Below are 19,895 nucleotides of genomic sequence, written 5' to 3'. Positions count from 1 at the left end.
TCCAGGATTGAAAGTGAAATCCTGTTTGGCATTTAAAGCCCTTTATAACCCATTCCCCTCACTTTCACAGTCTTCTTACATTTTATATACCTCACCCTGGTACTCTAGTGAAACTGGCTTCCTTGATGCTCTTTGCATAAGACACTCTCATCTCTGTACTCCAGGAATTTTGTCAGTTCCCCATGTCTGGAATCCCCCCCTCATTTCTGTCTCCCAGCTTCGTTCAAGTAGAAGCTAAAATCCCACCTTCTACAGGAAGTCTTTTCTAATCTCCCTTAATTCTACTGTCTTCCCTTTTGATTATCTCCAATCTATCCTGTATGTATCTTGCTTGTACGTAGTTTTTTGCATGTTATCTCCCCCATTAAACTGTTAGCTCCTTGACAGTAAGAATTGTCTTTTACTTTTCATATCTCTAGCATCCAGCACAGTGCTTGACACGTAACAGGTGCTCAACAAATGCTTATTGATGGACAATCAACAATGTTGCACACTCTGGCTCCCTCACTAAGTCTTCAACATTACCATTTCTTTCTCCAATTGCTGATCGTTTCAGCAGCACTCAAAGCCCAGAGATGGAGACCAAGATTCAAATGCATACCACTAGGCAACTCAAGAGCAGTAGTTCTCAAACTTTTGTCTCAGGACTCCTTTAGACTCTTAAAAAAATTATTCAGGACCTGTCAGAGTTTTAGTTTATATGGCCTATATCTATCAATACTCTTCATATCAGAAATTAAAATGTCTTAGTATTATTATAAAAATAGTTTTGACCTCATGGATCCCTTGAAAGGGTCTCAGGGATCCCTGGATCCTATTTTGAGAATTATTGCTCAAGAGAATATTATTTCACATGTATCTTCCCATGATCTCTACTCATGGTGCTAAATTCCTTTCATGCATATCTGTTCCATTTCCCCCCCCAAATTATAAACATTATATTTTTATTTTTAAGTTATAACCTATGTCTTGTCCCAATTTGCTTTTTCTCTCCTTTTCTATCTTTCAGACAGTTCTTACAAAACCAACTCCTCCAGGAAACTGTCTCTAATTTATAGAGGAATGATGTCAGAGACCTCTGTCAGGAAGGTATCCAACAAGAATAAAGATATATAGATTAAAGATATAAATTATAGATATAAAGCTTGAAGGAGAATGCACCATTATGATCCTTCTATTTTGAATCAATAAGCATTTGCTAAATGACTATATGCCAGGCAGATAAGCTTTGTTTCAAAACTTAGGTTAGTGTGGAGAAAACAACCAAGGAAACAAATGTCTGTTGGCTATTGTTACTCCAAAGTTTCCAAGGCCTTCAATACTGGATTTCAACATAATTCAACTTTAGGAGATTGAATTTGAGATAAAGACTTTTCAAAATCATGAAAACATGTGAACTTACATGTAAATTCAAATAGCATGTACAATCTTATCTTAATATCATAGATCTATGATGTTACTGGAGGTCTGTGATATTTTTTTCTTTTAAAGTTTTGGTAACTATAGTTAAATACAATTGTTTTCCCTTTTAATACTATGTAATTTATTTTATGTATTCAAAATCATTATTCTGGGGCGGAGTCAAGATGGCGGAGTAAAAATAGGACTTCTGCACAGCTTGGGCTTCCACCTCCTCCAATTCATGTGAAAAATGACTCTAAACAAACTTTGTAGCTACAGAACTCACAAAATGACAGAGAGAAGCTAACTTCCCACTGAAGACAGCCCAACAGGCTGGCAGGAAGGGGCCAGCGCTACACTCTGGGAGTTAAGCCCAGACCCAGGTGAGTCAGAGGTTTCAGCCTAAGGACGACCACAAGCAGTCACCGGCTGGAGGGACTTCAGTTCACCAGCAGCTGTGGTGGCTTCCAGAATCATCAACCCTTAGATGCTAAGGACAAAGTGAGAGGTCAGAGCAGTGTAGACTTTGGGATCTGGTAGTTAGGGAGTGTGGTCCGGCCTTTGCCCCATGGAGGGAGCAGCGGCTGAGACATAGCGGCCATGCAGCTGCTGCTATGTGGCTGCTTCAGCTCCTGGACTACAGATTGTAGGGGAACCAAGTGACCAGTCTGAGGGATAATCGCTCTTGCTTTAAGCTGCTTGGATCTGGATTGTGGGCTAGGGTGGAGGTCCTGGAGTGTGTGACCAATTTGCCAGAGCCTATGGGAGCTTCAGAGAGGGCACCCAACTTGTAGCTTCAGAAGCTGAGAAAAACCCCAGCGACTGGGACAAACCTCCCCTCTCCTGTGGCAAAAAGCTCAAAAGTCAAGTAATTGAGTGGCAACATGAGCAAGGAAATGAAACAGAACAATCTGACATTAGACTCCTATTTTGGGGACAAAAAGAATCAAAACATGGAACAGGAGGAATACAGAGAAATCAGAACTCCTACACCAAAAGCTTCCAAGAAAAATATGAACTGGTTACAGGCTATAGAGGAGCTTAAGAAGGATTTTGTAAACCAAATAAGAGAAGTGGAGGAAAAATTGGGAAGAGAAATGAGAATGATGCAAGAAAATTATGAAATGAGACTGAAGAAAATAACACCTTAAAAAATAGACTAACTCAAATGGCAAAAGAGGCTCAAAAAGCCAATGAGGGGAAGAATGCCTTAAAAAGTCAAATTTGCCAGGTGGAAAAAGAATGTCAAAAGCTCACTTGAAGAGAATCATTCCTTCAGAGTTAGACTGGAGCAAATGGAAGCTAGTGATTTTATGAGAAATCAAGATACTATTAAACAGATCCAAACAAATGAAAAAATAGAAGGCAATGTGAAATATCTCATTGGAAAAACCACTGATCTGGAAAATAGATCCAGGAGAGATAATTTAAAAATTATTGGACTACCTGAAAGCCATGATCAAAAAGAGAATCTAGAAATCATCCTTCAAGAAATTCTCAAGGAAAACTGCCCTGTTGTTTTAGAACCAGAGGGCAAAATAGAGGTTGAAAGAATCCACTGAACACCTCCTGAAAAAGATCCCCAAAAGAAAATTCCTAGGAATATTATAGCCAAGTTCTGGAGTTCCCAGATCAAGGAGAAAATATTACAAGCAGCCAGGAAGAAACAATTTGAATACTGTGGAAACACAATCAAGATAACACAGGATCTGGCACCTTCTACACTGAGGGATCAAAGGGTCTGGAATGTGATATTCTAGAGGTCAAAGGAGCTGGGATTAAAACCAAGAATCACCTACCCAGCAAAACTGAGTATCATGTTTCCAGGGAAAATATGGTCATTCAGTGGAATAGAGGACTTTCAAGCATTCTTGATGAAAAAACTTGACCTGAACAGAAAATTTGACATTCAGATACAAGAAGCAAGAGAAGCATGAGAAGGCAAACAGGGAAAAGAAATCATAAGAAACTTTTCAAAGTTGAACTACTTACATTCCTACATGGAAAAACGATTATTGTAACTTATGAAACTTTTCTCAGTATGAGAATAGTTGAAGGGAATAGAAATGTGCACATACATATGTATACATACACATATATGTATTTATATATGTATACATACATATATATGTCTATGGTATATGGGCATATGAATACATAAGTGAATATATGTATATATGTGTACAGGTATACATAGACAGAGGGTACAGGACCAATTTAACAGGAAGGGATGATACTTAAAAGATGAAATTAAGAGGTGAGAGAGGAATATAATGAGAGGAGATGGGGAGAGATAGAATGGGGTAAATTATCTCATATAGAAGAGGCAAGAGAAAACTGTTACAATGGAGGGGAAGAACAGGAAGGCAAAAGGGAATGAGTCAACCTTATTCTCAATGAATTTGGCTTAGGGAGGGAATGACATACACACTAAATAGGGTATCTCACTCTACAGGAGAGTAGGGGCTTAAGGGCATGAGAGGGGGGATAATGGAAGGGAGGGCAGGCTGCGGGGGAGGGAAGTTGGAAGCACCCACTTTTGAAAAGGGACAGGATCAAAGTAGAGAATAGAACAAGTGAGGGGTGGGATAGGATGGAGGGAAATATAGTCAGTCTTTCACAATATATCCACTATGGAAATGTTTTGCTTAGCTATGTACAACATGTACAACCTATATTGAATTGCTTATCTTCCGAGTAAGGGTGGGTGACAAGGAAGGAAGGGAAAGAATCTGGAATTCAAAGGTTTAAAATCAAATGTTAAAAAAAAAATATACATACATATATATATATATATATATATATATATACTCTATTATTACTATTATTTTACATGTAACTGGGAAATAAGATATACAGGCACTGGGGCATAGAGATCTACCATGCACTACTGGAAACTCAGAGAAGGAATGGGGGAAGATATGGAAGAGAGCAGATTGTGGGAGGGGATATTCAGTGGGATCGCTATTTTGCGGTGGTGGGTAGGGGAAAAAAATGGAGAAAATTTGTAACTCAAAATTTTGTGGAAATGAAAGATATAAACTAAAAAAAAAATTTTAAAAAGAGAGAAAACAAAACAAACAAAAAAACCAAAATCACTATTCTGAGATGTCCATAGGCTCCACCAGGCTACCATAAAGAGAGCTGGCAACCAGTTGGGCTGTGTTAGCATCAACTTTACTCATTAGTATATATAAGAAAGGGCTTGACAATATGTAGAGCAGGATCACTTTTTTTTTTTTTGCTTTTTGGAGGGCAATTGGGGTTAAGTGACTTGCCCAAGGTCACATGGCTAGTTTTTGTGTAAGTGTCAGAGGCCAGATCCGAACCCAGGTCCTCCTGATTCCAGGGTCAGTGCCACCTAGCCACCCCACAGCAGGATCACTTTCATATACACATGAGCCAAGAAATAGATAACATATGTGCTCTATTAGCTGCTATTAATTTTGGGATCTCATTTCAAAGAAAACGATATAAAATGTCTTCCATTTAAAGAATATTTATTTCTAAAATACTTTCATATTTTTCCTTATAAAAACTTTGTAAATTATTGTAGGGTTTCAGACAAAGATAGTGAGAGGCAGCATGGTAAAGTGGATAAAGAGCAGTTCTCAATGTCAGAAAGACTTGGGTCCAAATCCCATCTCCACCACATATACACCCAGGTAATTCCCAATTTCTCAGTGTCTCTTGAAATTTTTTAAGTCTATATACCTTATAAAAGAGGTGCCAATCTGCATTAGTGGAGCAAGTTTCTCCCAGGGAACTCCCTACAATAGGAAGCAGTGTGGTACAATGCAAAGAGTATTGGGTTTGGAGCCTAACCCCAGTTGTCATTTACTAGCTATGTGACCTTGGCTAAATCTAAAATCTCTGGGTTTCACTTCCCTCATTTATAAACAACCACTAAGGTCCTTTCTGGCTCTACATCCATGATCCTACACAAGTTTTATGACTTAGATATTATTATGCAGATAGTGATGAAAATACCCAATTCTAAGTGAAAAACCTAGTATCAGTGATATGATAGAAAGGGTTCTTTCAGATCAAAGAGACATACTCTCCCCTCCCCAGCTGTATCTATGATATTTAATGAGTACTGGGTCCTTATTTCCTTATCTTCATTTTAAAAGCTAGAATTATATAATTAGATGTTGTATAACCAAGTCTACCCTATACTTTTTTTCTTCTCTACATGGAGAACAGGCTATATCTCTTATTAAAGTTAAAGGAAAGGGTTTTATTTTTTCTTTAAATTACTATTTTATTAAATATTTCCCAATTACATGTTAAAAAATTTTAACACTCATTTTTTAAAAATTCTGAATTCCAAATTATCTCCCTTCCCTTTCTCCCTCCTTTTTGAGAAGACAAGCAATCTGATATTACTTATACATGTGAAGTCCCCCCATTCTTAAAAAAAGTTTTACTTGACTCTACTATCCCCTCAACCTGTAGTCCTATATCTTTCTTTTCTTTCTCCATCCTAGAAAAAAGCCATTTGTACTTTTTGCCTCTACTTCCTTTCTTTTCATTCATTTCTCAAACTTTGCAATCTGGCTATCTCAACAGTAACTCTTCTCTCCACATTTACCAATAATCTCTTAAAACTGATAAATCTGATAATCCTTTCTCAGTCCTTATCCTTCTCATAGTAACTGCATTTGATACTGCCCACCCTTTTCTCTTTTGGATATTTTCAATTATGTGTCAAGTCTCCTTTTTTGGCTCATTAGTCATGTCATAATCCCTCACTGTGGATATATCCCAAGGTTCTTTTTTTTTTTTTAAAATAAGCAATCAGGGTTAAGTAACTTGCTCAAGGTTACACAGTCAGTTATTTTTGTGTGGGTGCCAAGTATCTGAGGCCGGAACCGATCCCAGGTCTCCTGATGCTGGGGCCAGCCCTCTTACTCACTGGGCCACCTGGCCGCCCCTAAGCAATTGGGGTTAAGTAACTTGCTCAAGGTTACATGGCCAGTTATTTTGTGTGGGTGTTAAGTATCTGAGCCTGGAACTGATCCCAGGTCTCCTGACTCTGGGGCTGGTGCTCTTACTCACTGTGCCACCTGGCCACCCCACCAAGGTTCTAACCATGGTCCTCTTCTCTACTTTTTTTTTTTTTGGTGATCTCATCAACTAATTCCCATGAGTTCATTATCATTTTTATGCAGAGAGTTCACTGATCTATATATTCTGTGCCAGTTCTTTAAGCTTCAGTTCAAAAATCATCTTCAAAAGCGATATACTGAAGAAATCGCAAACTCAAAATGTTTAAAATGTAATTAACTGTCCCCTCAAATGCTCCCTTCTTCCAAGTTTCCTATTTCTATTGAAGGCACCACTATTTTTCCAGTATATCAGTTTTATAGTCTTAGTCTCATCTACTGATTCTTCACTTTTCCTAACCCCATATAGCTAATCAATTGACAATCTTGCCATTTTTGATTTTACAATAGCTCTTGCATCTGACCCCCTCCTCTGTATTCATTTAGCCATCACCCTAGTTAAGGTCTTCATCACTTCTTGTTTATCTTATTACAACAGCCTTCTAATTGGTCCCCCTGTCTCAAATCTCTTCCCACACTGGTCCATACTCCACACAGCTTCGAAAATTATCCTTGAGCACAGATTTGACCTTGTCACTACCCTAATTCAATCAACTTTAATAGCCTTCTATTGCCTCAAGGGTCAGGTAAAAAGTACTCTGTTTAGCTTTAATGCCCTTTAGAACTTGGCCTCAAACTGTCTTTCCAACTTCGATGGACATCATTCCCCCTCCTGCCCACACTCATTGATCTACCCAAACTTACTTTTTCTCTGATCCTCACCCATGACACTCCATTTTCCATCTTTGTGCCTTTGCAATGGCCATCCCTATACCTAGACTGTTCTTCTTCCTCATCTCCAAACTTTTCTTTTATGATGAAGCTCAAGCATCATCTTTTACATGAAACCATTCCTAATTCATATGCTTGTACCCTTTATCACAAACTACTCTGTATTAATTACCTAATAGTTACAGGTAGTAATTTTCTTTACCTTAATTTTTTATACTTAATATGTATTTGTTGTCTCCCCCTTTAGAATGTCAGCCCCTTAAGAATAAGGATTGTTTTACTCATTCTATCTGTATCCTCAGTGCTTGCATATAATAGGTATTGATACTTACTGAGAATATTACATTTTATAATGCTGCATCATACTAAACAATTAAAGTGCAACTGCACACCATTTTATCTTGTGCCAAAGTAACATTTAATAGAATATAGATACCTGCTGAGAGTACTCCATGGTTAAGTCTGGGAACACTTAACGGGGCCAGTTCAATCCAGAGCTGTCTATTAGGGTCATAAAGAGGGCACATACAACGCATCACTGCTGTTGGTTTCCTTGAGCTAAAAAACACATTTAGAAATTAATTCATTTGCATTTATTTTCTCCTTTAGACCATAGCATTATAACCAAATTTCGTATCTTCAAAGAACATTACTAGAAAACTGTTAAGTACTACATATTTTAGAAATTCAAATTGAAAAATAAACATTTTGCATTCTATTTTACACAGGAAAATATTAGTCTTTAAGTCACTTTTCAGGCAACTGATACCAATTACTTACACTCTTTCTTCACCACCAACAGTTACTATGCATTCAGAATAACCCCTGGGTTTGAAAGATGCTAGCATTGCTTCTCCTTGTTGTGGTTGGCTGAGTGGTATATTGCTACATTCTTTGACGATCTCCCGTACTAATGGTTCACTCAACATCTGTTCCCGTAAATAACTGGAGTCTAACCCTGAAACCCATAGAGCTGACATAACATCCTTCATGTGGACCTGAAGAACAAGAATATGAGATTCAGGATAATGTAGGTGGGAGAAAAGGAAGGAAAAAGTAAATAAATATTTTTAAAAATACATAATTTTCTTATAATTCACTACCTCACTGACCAATTCCCCACCTCCCCAAAATCTAAAATGTACTGACAGTTAAGGTCAGATTGTTAGTAAGTATTTACTAAAGACCAGTACTGTATTCTTAGACACACATCCCCAAAAGTTGCTGAACTACAATCATAAATATGCTTTTTCCTATCCTGCTAAACTGTATTCCTTCTATTAATTAACATCTACTCCTCATTCTTTGTGTTTCTTGTCACCCTTTGCTCTATTTTCAATGGATCACCACCATCAGTTCAGAAGTAGAAGGGGGTCCACATAAATTTTCTATTTTAGCTTTTTCAAGGGTCATTATGGCCAAAAGACTTCACATACAACGATTAACCTGATGGTGAGGAGTCTCAGGTTAGTCCTCAGATAGCAGGTGAAGTCTGTTACTGGGGATGCATCTGAAGCCTCTCCAGCTCTGCAGAACATGCTAGGGCTTGCACTCTAGGATCATCCCCCTCTACCCCCGCCTTCCCCTCCCACCCTCCATGACATACCAAAGTAGAACACAGGATTTTGGAGTTGGAAGAGTTTTTACAAATCATTTAGTACAATCCTTTCATTTTACAAAAAGGGAAACAAGAGTCCAAGAAAAGCCAAGTGACTTGCTCAAGGTCATACATAGAGACAATCAGAATTGAGATTCAAATATAGGCCTTCTAACTCCAAAACCAGTAATCTTAACCACAGCATCATTCAGAGGAGAATCTTGTTATATATATTATGGCCTATATTTCATATATATGGACATACAAGAGGTCAACTGATCTAAATTATAATGAACATATCCTTCTTCCCTAAGAAAAATATTACATGCAGAAATAGCTTAATACAGCATATTTGGCCTAGAAAATAGTGTCAGTTCCATCTTTTAACATCAGACTTATAAAGAAACACAGGAAATCAAAAGTTCAAAGACATCCTCAGAATACTATGAAGTTTTTGTTTACCCTTAATGTTTACCTAAAAATACGTAATATACAAATATGCATAATTATTTAATGGTTTATATAGTTAATTTTGAACTAAATCACTTTTAATTGCACCTAAGACCTAATTTTTTTTTATATTTTCATAGTTCACTAATTGGCATATTCAAATCCTTGAATTCATATAGTCTACTTCAAAATCTCTTTCTATGCTGAAAAATAAATATTAGAACTATTTATAAGCATTATAGATTAACTAAGAGGCAGCACAGTATGGTAGAAAGCTGTCCTCAGAGCCAAAAAATCCCACCTCTTACACATTCCACAGTCCAGGCTCTTCTAGTGGCCAATTCTCTAAGACTCTAAATTACAGAGAAGGTACTGACCAGCAGAGACAGAGTTTCCTCATCAGAGTTAATTCCCTTTAATCAAAGGAAATACAATTCCAGGCTTTAGCTCTATGTTACAGATTAACAAAGAAATAAAAAGCTGTCTTCAGTATCCTCAACATCTAGTGAAGCTCTGGCACAAAGTTGAAGAAAAAGGGAGCCAGAGCATTCTAGTCATGGGGAACAGTCAGTGAAAAGGCAGAGCTGGATGGTGGAGTATCAGGTTCAAGGATTAGTAACAAGGCCACTGTTGCTGGACTATAGAATGTTTGGAGGAGAGTAAAGTGTCAGAAGCCTAGAAAGGTAAGAATGGGTTAGGTTTTGAAGGGCTTTAAAATCCAAACGGCACAGTGAAACTGGAGGTAATAGGGAGTCACTGGAGTTTGCTGAGTAGGGAGGGAATAACATGTTCAAATCTGTACTTTAGGAAAATCACGTTAGCAGCTGATTGGAGGATAGATTAGATTGAATGAGATTGGAATGGGGAGAGACTTTAGACAGGGAGAGTAATTAGATGACTACTGTAATAGTCCAGGTGAGAAGTGATTATTGCCTGTTCAAAGGTTGTGGTTTCATGAGAAGAGAACATATATGAGATACTATGAAGGTAAAAAAAACCAAGATCTGACACTGGAATGAGTATGTGGGGTGAGGGTGAGAAGTAGAAGATAACATTGGGAGTGCCCGGGATGATGGTGTCCTCTACAGAAATAGGGAAGTTTGGAAAGAGATAGATTTGGGGGGAAATTTAATGAGTTCTGTTTTGAACATGCTGAGTTTCATCCCAAGACAACCAGTGAGAGATGTCTGATAAGCAGATGGTGATGTGAATATGGAGATCAGGAGAAATGTTATCAGGGGTGGGGAACCTACAGTCTCATGGCCATATGTGGCCCTCTAGGTCCTCAAGTGTGGCCCTTTGAATGAATCCAAACTTCACAAAACAAATCTCCTTAACCTAGCATAACCCATCCCTCTCTTGGTTTCCTGTTCTGATTTTTCAAAGCTCACCAGGTCACAGCCGTCTCCAATAGCTCATAATCTAAAGGCATTAAGGAGATACACAATAACGACTGAAAGCAGCAGTTGGACCATGCACTCATGGGTACAATAAGTGACCCCTTAATAAAAGGATCTGTTCTGTAAAACTTGAACTCAGTGAAAAGACCATACCTAAAGACCTAGAAGGTCATATATGGCCTTGAGGCCACAGGTTCCCACTTCTATCATGGATAAATAAATCTGGGAATTATATGCACAGATATAATCAACTAGAGCTAATGAAATCACCAAGATATACAGATACAAGATATATAGAGGGAGAAGAAAAAGGGTCTAGGACAGACCCTTGGGAAGTCTGGAGGAAGATCAAAGAGAGGAGACTGAGAAGTCAGGTAGGAGGAAAATCAAGAAAGAAGTATGTCATAAAAACAGGGAGAAGAAAATACCGTGGAGAAGACAATGTCATAGTTTGAAAAGAGGTCAAGAAGGATGAGGATTAAGGAAAGGGCATTAAATTTGGAAATTAAGAAATCACTGGTAACTTAGAAGAGAGTAGTATTAGTTGAATGAAGTCAGAATCCAGACAGCAGCAAGACTTAGAAATGAGTATGAAGGAAAAAAATTGTGGGACTAATTGTAGACCTCTTTCTTAAGGAGTTTAGCCACTTCAAAAGGGAAGAAAGAAAAAGGATGATAACTAGCAAGGATGGTCAGATCAAATGATTTTTTTAAGAATGAGGCATATATGGGTTTATTTGTTGGCAGTGGAGAAGCAGACAGTAGACAGAAACTGAAGATGAGTTGGCATGTATCTGATAAAGGGAACTACAATACTGGAAAAGATAGGATGGAATAGGATCACTTGTACACATAAAGGTGGGTGTCTTAGCAAGCAGAAGGGCCACTTCTTTATGTGAGACAGGGGTGGAGTATATATATGTAGTTGGGGAAGACACCTGAGTGATGTGAGATGAGAAAGGGAGAAGGAGCTCTTAGTGAGCTCTCACAATTTTTTCAATTAGGTATAAGGCAAAGTACTCCCCAGCAAGGCATCAAAAGAAGGGTGCCAAGAGAGGACCGAGGAGTGAAAAGGTCTGGTAGAGTCACTGTGGCAAGAAGTATAGTGAATTGATTAGGGAGATGCAATTGGCATACTGCAACAGAGGAGGCCTAGTTAAGATTATGTAATATGAATTTGTAATTGACACAGTCAGCACATTTTTTTTTCTTTTTGGAGGGCAATTGGGGTTAAGTGATTTGCCCAAGGTCACATGGCTAGTTTTTGTGATAAGTGTCTGAGGCTGGATTTGAACTCTGGTACTCCTGACTCCAGGGCTGGTGCTCTATTCACTGCACCACCTAGCTGCCCCCAGTCAGCACAGTTTTATGACTTTTCTCTAGTTCTGTTCAGCAGTAAGTGAATAGGAGTAGAGGGAGTAGATAGTGGAAAGTTGGGGCTTGACAATACATGACTACAGATAGGATGAGGAGGAAAGAGACTTGAATATGGAGTTGAACTGGTTCATCAAATGGTCAAAATAGGGAAATGAGAAGAGTGTAGCTTATACAGTGGTAATTTCTTGGGAAAGAATTGGAGGGTAAAAGACTCATGCCTATTTGACAAAAACTACTGGGAAAACTGGAAAACAATAAGCAGAAACTAGGTATAGACCAACATCTTACACTGTATACTGAGATAAGGTCCAAATGGGTACATGATTAACACAAAGGGTGGTATATAAACAAATCAGGAGAGCAAGGAATAGTTTATCTGTCAGATCTACAGAGAAGGGAAGAATTTATGACCAAACAAGAAACAGCATTATGAGATACAAAATGGATAATTTTGATTATATTAAATTAAAAAGTTTCTGCATAAATAAAACCAATGCAACCAAGATTAGAAGGAAAGCAGAAAGCTAGGGAAAGTTTTTTTTTTACATCAAGTGTGATAAAATGTCTCATTTCTCAAGCATCTAGAGAACTGAGTCAAATTTATAAGAATATGAATCATTCCTTAATTGATAAGTGGTTAAATGATATGAACAGGAAGTTTTCAGATGAAGAAATCAAAGCTATCTGTAGTCATATGAAAAAATGCTCTAATTCACTACTGATCAGAGAAGTGCAAATTAAAACAACTCTGAGGTACCACCTCACACCTATCAGATTGGCTAATATGACAGAAAAGGAAATGATAAATGTTGGAGGGGACATGGGAACATTAAAAAGTGTGCACATTCTTTCATCCACAATACTACTACTATGTCTGTATCCCGAAGAGCTTGAAAAAAAATAAGAGGAAAAGGACCTAAATATAAAATTATTTATAGCAGTTCTTTTTGTGGTGGCAAAGAACTGGAAATTGAGGGGATGTCCATTGGTTGGGGAATGGCTGAATAAGCTGTGCTCTATGACTGTGATGGAATACTACTGTACTATAAGAAATACTGAGTAGGATGGCTTCAGAAAAACCTGGATTTACATGAGTAATGCAAAGTGAAGTGCATAGAACCAGGAGAACACTGTACATAATAACAGCAATTTTGTGTGATGATGAACTGTGAGTGACTGAATGTGAATTCGCAGGTGAACTGTGAATATACTGTCAGTAATACAATAACCCTAGACGATTCCAAAGGACTCATGATAAAAAAAATGCTATTCCCCTCCAGAGAAAGAGCTGATGGAGTCTGAATGCAGATCAGAGTATACTATTTTTTACTTTTTTTGTTTTGTTTTCTTTCACAATATGACTAATATGGAAATATGTTTTGCATGACTACATGTGTATAACCTATATCAAAGTGCTTAACATCTAAGGAAGGGGAAGGGGAGAAAGGGAGAGAATGTGGAACTCAACATTTCAAAAAAGGAATGTTAAAAGTTGTTTTTACATGTAACTAGGAAAAAATAAAATATTTTTTTAAAAAGAAAGAATTGGTGGGTGAAAGACAAAAGGGTTTAAAGGTAGAGGGAATGATAAAAGATTATGATCTGATAAAGGAATTTCAGAGTTCATGAACATGGAAGTGGAACACTTGTGGATGATAACTAAATCAATGTTTGTTAATTAAGGTAAGGTGGAGGACTATGTCATTAAAACTGAACAGCTTGATGAACTGGGAAGTTAGGGAGGTTGCCCCCCCCCCCCCCCCGTCAATCATTTATTTATTTCCCCCTTTTAATTAGGGAGTTCTGAAGGAATTTCAATAGCTTTGTTGAATAACACTAGTATGAGAACAATAAATTGCAATGATATGCAAAATACTTTGATGCATATGTATATGAAGAAAAATTAGCACCACAACCCTAAAATATACTAAGAGAAATTATCAATTTGATAGCTAAAATTCAAAATAACTTAAGGGTCTTATTCACAATGGGAACATCTGACTTAGAAAATTTACATAAGGGGACAGCCACTGAAGGCTCACTCTTCTCCTGCCTCTCCATCGCTACACCTTGAGCCCCTTTTCTACAGATTACACTCACTGGACCTAAAACTGTGAATTTCTTTCTGTGTTTCAGTTTCATCATATGTAACAAGACAGTTTTGGACTAGATTAGGGATTCTTAACCTGGGGTATACAAAGTTTTTAAAAAAATTTTTGATAGCTCCATTTCAATGTAACTGACTTCCTTTGTAACTTTATGTGTTCTATTTTATTTTAAAACACTATTATGAGAAAGTAATCAAAGGCTTTACTGACTTCCAAAAGGGCCAAAAACAAACAAAAAAGGTTAAGAAGCTATGGACTAGATCATACCTAAAGTAACTTTCATCTTAAGACAGTCTATGGTTCTATATTGTTGAACAAGATTTTTAAAAAAATTAACTTCTCTCTAGAAAAATTATTATTTTTAACATTCATTTTAAAACAAATTTTGAGTCCCAAATTCTTTCTTCTCCCTTCCTCTCCCCCACCTATTAAGGCAGCAAGCAATGTGATATGCAAAACACATTTCCATATTAATAATGTTGCAAAAAAGAAAAGTAACAAAAAGAAAGTGAAAAAATTATGTTTCAATCTGTACTCAGACTCCATCAGTTACTTCTCTGGAGGTGAATTGGCATTTTCAACATGAATCCTTTGGAATTGTCTTGGATCACTGTATTGATAAGAGTAGCTAAATCTTTCAGTTAATCATCATTACATCATTGCTGTTACTGTGTACAAATGAACTATATTTTTTTTTTTTGCCTTTTCGAGGGCAATTGGGGTTAAATAACTTGCTCAAAGTTACATGACTAGTTTTTTCGTGTGTTGTGTGAGTGTTGTCTGAGGCTGGAACCGAACTCAGGACCTCTTGACTCCAAGGCCGGTGCTTTACTCACTGCACCACCTAGCCATCCCCATGAGCTATATTTCTTAAGCAACTCTCCTGACTGCCACACAAAGGAGCTGAACAAAACCCTCCTAATCAAAATCTCTTTGCCCAAAGCAAACAATAATACCTAATAATAAATACCTAAAATAAAACCTAAAAGACTTCGGGTTAGTCCTAACAAGAACTTTTAAAGTCCCTGCTTCTTGCTATGTAATTGACCTTTTCTTTCTCTGCCTATGAGTTCTATTCTAGTACCTCCCACCCTTATCTGAGGATCTCAACAAAAGCTAGATAATGAAAGAGGGAAACCTCAAATGGTTGGAGTAGGCATATCACCAGTAGCCTACTTGAAATTTATAATGCATGTCCCCTTAAGTACAATGTGCCAAAGAATGGTTGGATTCCATAGTATAGTTAGGACTTGAGGACAATAACAGTTTGTTTTAAATAGACTTTTGTGGACTGGCATGGGAATTTATTCACATTTTATATAGCACCATTTCTAAGGGGAAAAGAGTTCAGAGTTCCAAACAACCAACTTACTAAGAAAATGCATTCCAAAAACTGATCAACTATAAAACAGGAATCATATCTCTAACACCTATTACAAATGGGTTGCTATGAGGTTCAAATGAAGTAATGTATATCAAGTCTTTGAAAACCTCAAAATACTACATTCATGTCAGTTATTATTCTTGCTTTTTTTTTTTGGGTGGGGGAAAGGTAGGGCAGTTGGGGTTAAGTGACTTGCCCAAGGTCACATGGCTAGTAATTGTTAAGTGGTTAAGTGTCTGAGTCCACATTTGAACTCAGGTCCTCCTGACTCCAGGAATGGTGCTCTATTCACTGTGCCACCTAGCCATCTCTAGTTATTATTCTTAATCTAAGTATTGTTTGAGTTACTTTTTGAACAGGATGAAACCTTCCTCAGAGCACAGATGGTTTCATTTTGTCTTTGTACCTCCAGTGCTTCTTAGCTTGCTGAATTAAGTTCAATTTGTAAGTTGCTTATTACAATAGGATAAAGCAAAACAGGCAAAAAACTAAAATAAATACTCAGAAAGACAAATTAGAACACAAATGCCTCTACAATACCTTTCTTATTTCTGAATCATGGGATATCCATCGAATAACTGCTTCAAATACATATCTTTCATTGCCAACATTTAACTTCTCAAGAGAAATCACTTCTTTCAGCTTTTGAGGATTTAGTTCTAAGAATTCTTCAGTGCTGCTGACATCTCGGAAGTGAGTCTCCAGGTATTCCGTAGCAAGATAATGTACATGATGCAAACAATAATGCAGTGCAAAGTCTCGAATGCCAATGCAGTTCTCAGCAGCAATACAACCTTCCAAAAATTCGCAGCAGAGAGTTTTCAGATCTGTCAGCAGCAACAAGTCTGCTGCTTGAACAACATCTTGTATTGTATCTTCATTTAGCCTGATCTGTAAGAATTTTATATACATATTTTATATTCAAAACTAAATTCCAAACACTTGAAACCAAAAGTACTGACAATTTTTTTTTTAAGCAAATGTTAAAGGCACACTGAGCAAGAAAAGTTGGAAAAGAAGAACTGATAATGTATGCCCTTTGTGGATAGCTTCCTTCAATATTCAGCTCAAACATAACTTTCTGTTGGGGATTTTTCATGGTCATAGAAGCTTGTACTACTTTACCCTCTACAATTACCTTGTAGCTACACTATATATGTGTGTGTGTGTGTGTGTGTGTGTGTATCTCCTGACTATACCACTACATGTACAAGTCTCCTCTATTAAAACATATGCTCACTAAGGTAAGAGACTGTCTTTATTTAAAAAAAAAATTTTTTTACATCATTCATTTCCACAAAATTTTGAGATACAAATTTTCTCCCCATTTTTCCCCTACCCACTACCGAGAAACAGAGATCCCACTGAATACCCCCTCCCCCAATTTGCTCTCTCCTATATCTTCCCCCATCCCCCCTCTGACTTTCCATGGTAGATCTCTATGTCCCAGTGCCTGTATATCTTATTTCCCAGTTACATGTAAAATAATAATAATTATATAAATATATATAACATTTGATTTTAAACCTTTGAATTCCAGACTTTTTCCCTGCCTACCTCGTCATCCACCCTTACTAGGAAGATAAGCAGTTCAATATAGGTTGTACATGTGTAGCTATGCAAAACATTTCCATAGTGGACATATTGTGAAAGACTGACTATATTTCCTTCCATCCCATCTGTAATGGGAATGCAAATTTGGAAGATCTTCCCTGCCCCTAGGCTAAAATGCACCTGAAGCCTGGGGAGGGAGGCTTGTTTTTCAGTAGATACTTCTTGATTGGCCAGTGAGTCAATAAGGTTGTTACATTCTCTGAGCCAGGAGGCTATATAAGCCCTGATGTGTAGCTTTGTTTTGGGACTCACTTTGAGAAGTGTTCTGTGATTTGATCTGAATTCTGGGAAGCCGTTGTTGAGAGTCCCCTGGCTTTGAAAAACCCAGATGTGGAAACCCAGATGTTGACTGGGTATGGATGTAATGGTTGGACAGTTTGGAAATCTGTCTACTTGATCTGTTTCTGTCTTGATGATTCTGCCTGTATGCTTTGAAGTTCGGGGTGCTGACCTTTTTCCCCTGAACAAGGTAAACGATATATGTCTGACTGATTAAAGTAAGCTTGTTAACCCATTTTGAGTTGCTTTCCTTTAACAAAGCAGATCCAAGAACCTGTATGGGCAGCAAACCCTGAGGACGCTCGGGGTGCTTGCCGCTACACCATCCCACCCTCGCTTGTTCTATTCTCTACTTTGATCCTGTCCCTTTTCAAAAGTGGGTGCTTCCAACTTCTCTCCCCCCCAGCCTGCTCTCCCTTCCATCATCCCCCCTCATTCTCTTTCCCCCCCTACTCTCCTGTAGGGTGAGATACCCTATTTAGTGTGTATATCATTCCCTCTCTAAGCCAAATTCATTGAGAATAAGGTTGACTCATTCCCTTTTGCCTTCCTGTTCTTCCCCTCCATTGTAACAATTTTCCCTTGCTTCTTCTTTATGAGATAATTTACCCCATTCTATCTCTCCCCATCTCCTCTCATTATATTCCTCTCTCACCTCTTAATTTCACCTTTTAAGTATCATCCCTTCCTATTCAAGTGGTCCTGTACCCTCTATCTATGTATACCTGTACACATATATACACACTCACATATGTATTCATATGCCCATATACCCTTCTATATAGACATATATATGTATGTGTGTGTGATACACATACACACACAAACACATTTCTATTCCCTTCAACTATCTCATACTGAGAAAAGTTTCATAATTTAAAATTATTGTTTTACCATGTAGGAATGTAAATAGTTCAACTTTGTGAAGTTCCTTATGATTTCTTTTCCCTGTTTACCTTCTCATACTTCTCTTGCTTCTTGTGTCTGAATGTCAAATTTTCTGTTCAGCTCAGGTTTTTTTCTATCAAGAATGCTTGAAAGTCCTCTATTCCACTGAATGACCATATTTTCCCCTGAAACATGATACTCAGTTTTGCTGGGTAGGTGATTCTTGGTTTTACTCCTAGCTCTTTTGAGCTCTGGAATATCACATTCCAAGCCCTTCGATCCCTCAGTGTAGAAGCTGCCAGATCCTGGGTTATCTTGATTGTGTTTCCACAGTATTTATTTAAAAAAAATTTTTTTTTTTTTGCTTTTTGGAGAGCAATCGGGTTAAGTGACTTGCCCAAGGTCACATGGCTAGTTTTTGTGTTAAGTATCTGAAGCCAGATGGTCCTCCTGACTATAGGGCCAGTGTTGTTTTCACAGTATTTAAATTGTTTCTTTCCGGCTGCATGTAATATTTTCTCCTTGATCTGGGAACTCCAGAACCTGGCTATAATATTCCTAGGAGTTTTCTTTTTGGGATCTTTTTCAGGAGGTGATCTGTGAATTCTTTCAACCTCTATTTTGCCCTCTGGTTCTAAAACATCAGGGCAATTTTCCTTGAGAATTCCTTGAAGGATGATTTCTAGGTTCTTTTTTTGATCATGGCTTTCAGGTAGTCCAATAATTTTTAAATTATTTCTCCTGGATCTATTTTCAGATCAGTGGCTTTTCCAATGAGATATTTCACACTGCTTTCTATTTTTTCACTTGTTTGGATCTGTTTAATAGCGTCTTGATTCCTCATAAAGTCACTAGCTTCCATTTGCTCCAATCTAATTCTGAAGGAATGGTTCTCTTCAGTGAGCTTTTCAGATTCTTTTTCCATCTGGCAAATTTGGCTTTTTAAGGCATTTTTCTCCTCAATGGCTTTTTGAGCCTCTTTTGCCATTTGAGTTAGTCTATTTTTTAAGGTGTTACTTTCTTCAGTCAGGTTGTTGACTCTCTTTTCATGATTTTCTTGCATCATTCTCATTTCTCTTCCCAATTTTTCCTCCACTTCTCTTATCGGTTATCAAAATCCTTCTTAAGCTCCTCTATGGCCTGTAACCAATTCATATTTTTCTTGGAAGCTTTTGGTGCAGGAGTTCTGACTTCTTTCTCCTGTTCCATGTTTTGATTCTTTTTGTCCCCAAAATAGGAGTCTAATGTCAGATTTCTCTGTTTGCTTTGCTTGCTCATATTGCCACTCAATTACTTGACTTTTGAGCTTTTTGCCACAGTAGAACTCTGCTACCAGGGGGGTGGGTTGGTGGTGGTGGGGGGGGGTTTGTCCCAATCGCTGGGGTTTTCTCAGCTGCTGGAGCTATTAGTTGGGTGCCTTCTCTGAAGCCTCCCTACACTCTGGCAAACTGGTCACACACCCCAGGACCTCCACCCTCTCACTCTGTCCTTAGCATCTATGGGTTGATAATTCTGGAAACCACCACAACTGCTGGTGATCTGAATTCCCTCCAGCTG

General features: G+C 37.8%; 1 protein-coding gene across 1 annotated transcript in view; it reads right to left on the bottom strand.

Moving 5' to 3' along the window:
* GAN (gigaxonin) overlaps window positions 1-19,895 on the bottom strand; it is a 104,251-nt gene that overhangs the window by 27,900 nt on the left and 56,456 nt on the right. Inside the window, exons 3-5 of the mRNA XM_069072233.1 lie at window positions 16,098-16,448; window positions 8,022-8,239; window positions 7,678-7,799 (exon numbers count right to left, since the gene is read on the bottom strand). Coding sequence (XP_068928334.1) covers window positions 7,678-7,799; window positions 8,022-8,239; window positions 16,098-16,448 — 691 coding nt within the window. The remainder of the gene's footprint in view (window positions 1-7,677; window positions 7,800-8,021; window positions 8,240-16,097; window positions 16,449-19,895) is intronic.

This window comes from Petaurus breviceps, unplaced genomic scaffold (assembly GCF_028583685.1).
Source record: "Petaurus breviceps papuanus isolate PSGF00001 unplaced genomic scaffold, PetGlider_PUasm1.0 90845, whole genome shotgun sequence".
Classification (NCBI taxonomy): Eukaryota; Metazoa; Chordata; class Mammalia; order Diprotodontia; family Petauridae; genus Petaurus; species Petaurus breviceps.
The sequence above is the reverse complement of the archived record's forward strand: the minus strand, read 5'-3'. Positions and strand labels throughout refer to the sequence as shown.